This window comes from Trichechus manatus, unplaced genomic scaffold, assembly GCF_000243295.1.
Source record: "Trichechus manatus latirostris isolate Lorelei unplaced genomic scaffold, TriManLat1.0 scaffold00048, whole genome shotgun sequence".
NCBI lineage: Eukaryota > Metazoa > Chordata > Mammalia > Sirenia > Trichechidae > Trichechus > Trichechus manatus.
The window spans coordinates 6638764-6647668 of record NW_004443984.1 but is presented as its reverse complement, the minus strand read 5'-3'; the positions used below and the strand labels follow the sequence as shown (position 1 = coordinate 6647668).

At 42.4% G+C, this 8905-nt stretch overlaps 1 protein-coding gene across 1 annotated transcript in view; it reads left to right on the top strand.

The window, feature by feature from the left end:
* The window catches only part of KDM1A (lysine demethylase 1A), a 63319-nt gene extending 54429 nt beyond the window's left edge, over nucleotides 1–8890 (top strand). Inside the window, exons 13-19 of the mRNA XM_023732193.1 lie at nucleotides 2262–2316; nucleotides 2370–2502; nucleotides 4055–4242; nucleotides 4655–4769; nucleotides 6547–6674; nucleotides 7369–7515; nucleotides 8228–8890. Coding sequence (XP_023587961.1) covers nucleotides 2262–2316; nucleotides 2370–2502; nucleotides 4055–4242; nucleotides 4655–4769; nucleotides 6547–6674; nucleotides 7369–7515; nucleotides 8228–8413 — 952 coding nt within the window. The 3' untranslated portion in view covers nucleotides 8414–8890. The remainder of the gene's footprint in view (nucleotides 1–2261; nucleotides 2317–2369; nucleotides 2503–4054; nucleotides 4243–4654; nucleotides 4770–6546; nucleotides 6675–7368; nucleotides 7516–8227) is intronic.
* Nucleotides 8891–8905: the final 15 nt, after the last annotated feature.

The window sequence follows — 8905 nt, the reverse complement described above, 5'->3', positions numbered from 1 at the left end:
TTGATGGACATTTGAGTTGTTTCCATTTTTTGGCTTTTATGAGTGAAGCACCTATGAACATTTGTGTCTTGGGTAAATACCTAGGAGTGGAATTGTTGAGTCTTATGGAAAGTAGATGTTTATAAGAAACTTCCAGACTGTTTTCCAAATTGCATTCTTACCACCAGAGCATTAATTTTCCCTCTGCTCCACTTCCTCACCAGCATTTGGCATTGCCAGTTTTAAATTTTTTATCCATTTTTATGGGTGTAGAGTATTTCGTTGTGGTTGTAATTTGCATTTCCCTAATGACTAGTAATGTGGACCGTCTTTTCATTTGCTTATTGGCTGTTCATATGTCTTCTTTGTTGATGTGTCTGTTAAAATCATTTACTCCTTTTGTAAATCTGGTTGACTTCTTGTTGAGTTGTAAGGCTTTAAATTCTTTATATTCTTGATAGAAGTCCCTTGTCAGATTTATGTTTTGCAAGTATTTTTTCTAGACTGCGTCTTGCTTTTTTATCTTCTAAATGGTATTTAAAAGAGCAAATGTTTTTCATTTTTATAAAGTCAACTCTCTATGGTTTGTGCTTTTGTGTCCTGAAAAATTTAACCCAAGGTCACAAAAATTTCCTCCTGTGTTTTCTGCTGGAAGTTTTATGGGCTTAGATCTTATGTTTAGGTCTGTAGTCCATTTTGAGTTTATTTTTTTATATCGTGAGAGGGTAAGGGTAGAGCTTCTTTTTTCTCATGTCTAATTTTCCCTGCACCATCTTTTTCTTTTCATTTCTCTTGGCACCTTTGTTGAAAATCACTTTACCATGTAAGTGTGAATCTGTTTATGGTTGTTCTTTACTTTTTGTTGATCTGTCTATCAATATGCCAGTATCACACTGTCTTGATTAGTTACTTTATAGAAGTCTTGAAATCAGGTAGTGTTAAGTTCTCCAACTTTGTTCTTTTTTGAAATTGTTTTGTCTATTCTATCTTTTGTATTTCCATAAAAATTTTAGAATCAGCTTGTCAATTTCTACCAAAAAATGCCTTCTGGGATTTTGATTGGAATTGTATTGTATTTATAGATCCATTTAGGGTGAATTGCCATCTTAACACATTGAGTCTTTCAATCCTTGAACGTGGTCTATCCATTTATTTAGGTTTTCTTTAAATATCTCAGCATTGTTTTATAGTTTTCGGTGTACAAGTCTTATACATCTTTGGTTAAATTTTTTATCAAGTATTTCAAGTGTGATTTACTTTTGAATTCTTATCTGGTAAGGTATCACAGGGCTTCTTGGATATTAAATGGACCAGTCTCTAACTCTGAGACTTTGACCAAACTTAAGACTGTGTAGAAGTAAATATTATATTTTTACTTGCATTTTTTAATATTAATGATACATTTTTCTAGTAAAGTTATTTTGACTTCTTAATCTTTAGATTATATCCTGATATTCTTTAATGTTTGATTGCAGTGAGGGTTGAATTTATGAGGATAAAAATCTTGCGGAATTCAGAGTTCCTTTATGATTTTCATGTAAATACTAAATTAGACCCCCCCAGTTACTGATTTATCATTTGAAGTTTTAATATGCATCTATTTGTATTAAATTCTGAATGTGAGTCGAACGGATCTGATCTGTGAGAGTTTTGCTGCCAGCCTAGTAGTTAGTTTATCTAATACCTAAAAATTATATTTGTGGTACGTTTTCCCCAGGAATTTCATAAGATTTAGAAGTACCAGCTTGCGAAAGTTTCTCTATATGGAAAGATTTTCAGTAAATTCAAAGATATAAGATCATTTGGGGGGATTCTTAACTTCCAGGCCAAATCTTGACTTCTTTACTATAAGAATTATCTTGGGCCAGTCTTTATAATCCTAGATTGTCTTCCTCACTTTTAAAGCCTGCAAGTTTAGGGAATAAAAACTGATTTTGCTCTTAGGCAACTGCAAATATAATTAGGACAGTAAATCTGATGTGCTGCCAAATTTGTAATGCATTTGAAAGTCAAATACACTTCTAGGGTATTTAATCACCTGAGCTTCCTAGATGGTGACCTCCTCCCTGTGTCTCCTCTCTCATGGGTGTTCTGGAGTTGGTGATGTAGGACTGTGATGATACAAACTCTGAGGAAAAATGGAACTGCCCTAATCCCACTGTCCAAAGAAAGCTATTAGGAACATTTTGGCATTTTTTGCTTTTACCCTTCAATTTCCTTGGGCAGCTGGAGTGGGGATTCTGAGTGGTTGTCCTTTAATTTCTGCCTTAATATTATATTAGCTGTTTCCAGAAGCTGTTATTTTTCAGTGATGACATACAGAATTTGGTACAAATGGTATAGATCAGATTAACAAAATGTGGAAGTAAGTCCTTTTGCCTCCTCTTTAGGATGATGACTTTGAGTTCACTGGCAGCCACCTGACAGTGCGGAATGGCTATTCCTGTGTACCGGTGGCGTTAGCAGAAGGCCTGGACATTAAATTGAACACAGCAGTTCGGCAGGTCCGCTACACAGCTTCAGGTATATCGCTGCTTTGCAGTTCAGATCTCTTCCTCTGAAACAGGGCACTGATCTGATCTCGTGATGAGCTGGACCTACAGCAAGAATATTGGGTACATTTCCTGATAGAATATTTTATAAAGTATGACTCCTGAATAAGATTTTTGCATTTATAGACTGATTGGGCCTATAGTACCTTTGGTAGTTTTAATCCCTCATTTTACAAACCAGGAAATTGAGTCAGGTTTTAGAGTTGCCGGTTTGTGCCTGAATTTATTTGGTATTATAGTAACAGCCAGCGAGTTTGTATTTGATTTAGCAAAGTATATTCCTGAATACAAACCACTGGGATTTTGGTCCTTGGACTCCAGTGGGACCCTCCCTTTGTTTTTCCCCATCTGCGTCCTGGCCTTCGGGTCCATTCTGGCTTTTCCTGTTCTGGTGGGCTAGCTCTCCTCCGGCTGCTTTCTCGTTCTGGGAGTAGTCCTGCTTAGAAGTTGACTTCACAGATGGAACTGCCCTGTGATTGCTATGGTACTCGTTCAGAGTTCATTGTTATTGCTAGTTGCAGGATACTTCCAATGTCAAACACAGAGAACCCACTGTCCACTCACTCACCTTTGAATTGCTAAAGTCTCAAAACTGCCGGCTCGCCAGTCCCCTCCCTTGCTGAGGACCCTTGTGTGACTGCATGACAAGTGGATGCAGCCACCAGTTGGCTCGCTGTAGCCCCTCCCTTGCCTGGAGTTGCTAAGTCATCACTGACACAGCTTTCCAGTTAATTTCCTATCAGAGGCAGCATCTCTCTGGTGCTGTTGAGAAGATCTGCAGTGTTTTTTGCAGGCAGATGGAGAACAGAATAGTTTTTGTTGTCATTTTCCCTAGTTTTGCAGCTACAGAAAGTTGGGTGTGTACTGAACTTTCATACTTATTTTGAGCTATTCTTATTTTTTGAAGTTATATAAATAATACACATTCATTGAAGGAAAAAAACCAAAGAAAATGAAAAAAATATTAATGTATTTTCAGTGCCTTTTCTGTGCTCAGCTTTGAGCTCGTTCCTCTTTTGACAAGCTAAGCTTCAAAGTACATTCTCAAGAGTAGCAGTGGTTTTAGGCCGTATACCTTAGATTTGCATCTCAGTCTTCTGACAACATTCTTCTCTTGGTTCTTAGCACCTAATCACAGGGGAGAGGTATTAGGTCCATTGAGACAAACATACTACTCTTATTTTCTAATTTTGGTCTAAGTTTACTTAACTTTGGTAAATGGTCACCTCCTTTCATTAGTCCAGAAGATCACCAGTACATCAGGAGGGAAGGGATAGATAGTATGGTGGTGATGAGTGAAGACTCTGAAGGTAACTTCTAGGGTTTGAATCCTGTCCCTTGTTACCTGTGTCACCTTAGACAAGTGACTTCACCTCTGCTTTGGAGTCCTTCTATAGAAAATGAAGATAATGAACCTATCTCATAGACTTATAGGAATGTGATATTGTGTAGATCCTACTGTGCACTGAATACTCAGTACCATCCTCATCACCAACACAGTCTTCTCCCTCCAATCTCTCTAGGATGTGAAGTGATAGCTGTGAACACCCGCTCCACGAGTCAGACGTTTATTTATAAATGTGATGCAGTTCTCTGTACCCTTCCCTTGGGTGTGTTGAAGCAGCAGCCACCAGCTGTTCAGTTTGTGCCTCCTCTGCCTGAGTGGAAAACATCTGCAGTCCAGAGGATGGGATTTGGCAACCTTAACAAGGTAACTGGCCTAGGCCCTCTCGGCACACCACTGCACAATAGCAGACTCACTGTCCTCCACTCACAGAGGAGAGGGATTTTTGTACATTTTGCTGTGCTCTCAGCTGGCTGATGAGAGGGCCAAGGCCTATCAGTTTATTCCCTTCAGAGCTGAATTACATATAAAATATCCTTGAAGACTTCCTCGTCTTATGGGGTCACCTGGCAAACCCTCGCCTACAAAAGGAGCCATAAATGTGGTCATACGTAGTACCATTTATAATAGGGATTTCTGGGCTTAAACTGAAAATAGATTAGAAGAGACCTTAATAAGGTCTCAGGAAGAAGAAAGTACTTCCTGTTGAGGCATAGCTTTGCTTAAAGCCACACTGTCTGAGCCCCGCCACCAACTCGTGTGCTCCTCCTTCTGGTAGGTGGTGTTGTGCTTTGACCGCGTTTTCTGGGATCCAAGTGTCAATTTGTTCGGGCATGTTGGCAGTACAACTGCCAGCAGGGGTGAGCTCTTCTTATTCTGGAACCTCTATAAAGGTAACTGCTTTTTAGTTTCAATCTTTTTCATAGCCTTATAGGAATAGCAGAATTAGGAATATTCTGGGTTTTTTCAAAAATACATGCCTTGATTTTTCTTTCCATTCACTCAACAAGCAAGTGCTGAATCCCTCCTAGGTGCTGGGGATATGAAAAAGGAAAAAAAATGCCTGTCTTCAGGGAGCTCCCAGCCTGGTAGGGGACACCAAAGGAGACAGGCAGTCCCAGAACTGGGCAGAAAGCGGAGTAACAGGGTGGAAGCCCAGGGCAGTGGAAAAGAACACAAAGAGAAGAATCAGGTCAGCCAGGTGGGGTTGGCCCAGGAGGGCTTCCTGGTTGGGGAAACTTGTATCCCTTATTCTCAGGCTTTCATACCTCACTTGCACCGGAATCTTTGATCACTTCCCTTCAAATGTATTTATCAGACTTCTACCTGCTGTTTCTAATTATTTTCTTCTGTAATTGGATTACTTTAATTCTATGCTAAAGAAAGTGTATTTATACCTTACCTGATTCCCAAGAAGAAGGATGTAAGACAGTAAGAGGTTCAGGTGACATCCTGCCATGCAGAGCATCAGGAGGCCTGGCCTTCACATGTCAGCTCACCAGCTTGATTCCACCCCCCAGTTCTGTCCACCTCTCCCCATTGCCTGAACCTGAATCCTCCTCCACCCTGCGGGGCCTCTCACCCCACAGAGGCAGCACTCGTTCCTTCCCCACTCGGGCCATCTCTAAGTCCTGTCAGCGCCTGCCTCAAAATCACTCTCAAATCTGTGCTTTTCCACTGCCCAACCCCCAGTCCAAGCCACTGTCACCTCTTACCTGAACTGTCGCCAGTAGCCACTGATACCCCTGCTTGGCTTTCTGTTGCATTAAGGAAAAAAGTTCAGACTCCTCGTCATGCATTTTTAAGGCCCCTCAGAATCTAGCCCTTATCAGCTCCTTCAGCTTCATCGTTGTCCATTCTCCCCACTTGTCCCCTGGGCTTCTGGCACACCTGTCTGCTTGAATATCCTGGAATGCACCATGCTGTTTTCTCCTCATGGCCCCTGCATGTCTGTGGCCTTGGTCTGGGATGCTCCACCCCCCACCCCCCCCATCTTTTTCTTCTCAACCTGGTTGACCCCCTCCTCAGCTTTCAGGTCTTGATCTAAATGTCACTTTTTCACACGGGCCTTCCAGGACATACCCCGACTCAACTGCCTCATATCTGACTTAAGTTCTTGTATTCTTTGAGTATTCTGTGCTTTTTTTGCACAGCTTTTATCACAGTTCATAATTCTATATCTGAATGATTATCTGTTGCTCTAATGGAGTATATAGTTTATAGGTTTTATATCCTTAGCACCTACTACTGTTGAATAAATAAGTCTGTTGAATAAATATCCACTGAATTTATGAATAAAGGTTGTGATGGGAGGGGCCTGGGATAACTGGAAAGGATGTAGCCATTGTCTTGGAGCTGTGTCAAGTAGTCAAGGCTAAGAATTCTATGCCTGAATATAGGAGTGCTTGTTAGTAGTGCTTGAAATTGTGTCTTTGGGACTGCTGTCTTCTGCACAGTGCCCGTGAGTCACACTTTTCTCACTGTAGTCTGCCAGCTCCCTTCTGAGGATTGACTTCGATTTGCTGTATCAGAAACATAACTTGTCTCTAGAGTTGGAGGGCTGCCGTGTCTGTTGTCAGATTTCAGAGCATCAAGAATAATACGAGCCATAGCAAGGTTCTTGAGGACAGTCTATAGGAGAACCTGGAATTGTCCCTCCTGTTTTTCTAGCTCCGATACTATTGGCACTGGTGGCAGGAGAAGCTGCTGGCATCATGGAAAACATAAGCGATGATGTGATTGTTGGCCGGTGCTTGGCCATTCTCAAAGGGATTTTTGGCAGCAGTGCAGTGCCCCAGGTAAGTGAGTGGGGTGGGGCAGCAAGGACCTGGAGTTCAGACTAAGCCAGGGTTTGGTGTATTAAGTTACAGCATAGGTTCTTGGTCAGGCTAGGTTCAGTCAGAATTGAGAAATGTGTGCTGGGTTTGCATGAATATTAAGGGTTGGAGTTCATGCCCTAAGTATGGGATTCAGAAAAGCCCCCCAGTACATGGGGTGAAGAAGGGGGTCTGAAGGCTCTTTGCTGCCAGCATGTCTCCTGCTGTTTGTCTTCCTCCTTGTCTCTGCTTGTGGGTCATACATACCCAATGCCCTTTAGACACAGTGGCCAAACTCCAGTGAATAGCTCAGGGAAGTCTTAACAGAATCTCTTGGTACTTTTTTCTGTTCTTACAGTCCCTTATGATTCCTTCGAGAGGAAGCATATTAATGCTCCATGTGAGTTTATAAGAGAATAAAGATCTGTATAAGCCCTGTGTAGATCTTTGGATTCATAGACAAGAAGGCAACATGGAGGTTTCCTTGCCACCTGAAGGCATTTTGCCTTTGTGTATTGTAAAACAGCAACATTCATCACTCAGCTGACCCTCATGTCTCTTGCCTCCGTCTCTCTCTCTCTCTCGTACCCCAGTGACCACAGCTTTTCCACCTTTCAGAGATGATTGGTTTGTCCTTGGTGTCTAGTAATGACTTTTGCTCATGTTTTTTTCTTAGCCCAAGGAGACTGTGGTGTCTCGCTGGCGTGCCGATCCCTGGGCCCGGGGCTCCTATTCGTATGTAGCTGCAGGATCGTCTGGAAATGACTATGATTTAATGGCTCAGCCAATCACTCCTGGCCCCTCAATTCCAGGTGCCCCACAGGTGAGAAACTGGCATACTGTACCTGAGCTTATTTGGGAAGAGACCAGAATCTCAGGGTGAAAATGCTGCCACTGATTTCTTAGATTCTAGTCATCCTATCCCTGGACCCTTTCAGACAATCAAGAGGAAAAGGGAAGAGCAGTACGATTTGCATCTGAGAATTCGTAATGGCTCAGAACGCTGTTACAGTGTCTCAGTTACTAGAGGCCTCCAAGGCATGCCCCTGAGAAATAAGCTCAGTGTCTAGATAAGTCTGGATATTGCCAGACCCTGCTCCAGAGAACAGTAAGGGTTCCTATTAACCAGACCCCAGGTGCCGTGGCTTTCTAAGGCCTGCTGCGAGCTAGAGGCAAAGGTTCCTAAGAACAAATGCTGTGCTCTCTTGGTTCAGAGTAGTCAGGAGTAGTAGCTGCCACATGAGGCATGGAAGCTCTAGCTCTGAGTATCCCCCAGCGTTAAGCTGATAAATAAGAACAGATGCAGTTAAGCATCACCCTAGAACTGAGGCTGGGCTCAGTTTTATTGTTCCATTTCTACTGTCAATCCTAGGGAAATGCCTACTGATGAGGGAGATGTGAGAAACCTTTTTGGTAGAATGATGGGCTAGTAACTGGGGGATCAGCCTTCAAAGGTCAACAGGAATTTGGCAGTTCAAACACAAAGTGTATTTGTAAAACCTACTGATTCTTTCTTAATTTTTCCCCTGAAATAGCCAATTCCACGACTCTTCTTTGCGGGAGAACATACAATCCGTAACTACCCAGCCACAGTCCATGGTGCTTTGCTGAGTGGGTTGCGAGAAGCAGGAAGGATTGCAGACCAGTTCCTGGGGGCTATGTACACCCTGCCTCGCCAGGCCACACCAGGGGTCCCTGCACAGCAGTCCCCAAGCATGTAAGACAGGCACCTTCTAAGGGAAGAGGCTGGTGTCTTTTGCTGCAGTAAGCAAAGCTCTTCTAGCAATACTGGATTCCACTGAGAAACTCTTCCCTGGACCTGGGCGCACGATCAGCTGCCGGCTTATTGTGATCGGATGGCCAAGAAGGTTGCTTCTTTTGAGTGACCTGGAGCATAGGGAGGAACTTATCCATTAGTCTGATACTCTGTGTTCTTCGTAAATACTGAGGCAAGCAAGCACTGTGGAATAACATCTTAGTCTCTTGTGTGATTGGTTTTTTTGTATTTTGAAAATAAAACTTCATATAAAATTAGTCCTATCTTTTTTGTTTCTGCTTTGGGTTGGAGTTGTGTATTAGACAGGGTGTTACTCCTTTGGAAATGCCAGTTTTCCCCTATAGCGATAGTGGTTAAGTGTATGTTCTCCATGTTTAATTAAGGATGGTGATCATACAAAGGATTTGGTCATGTCTGAAGATAGGGTTGAGGGGGC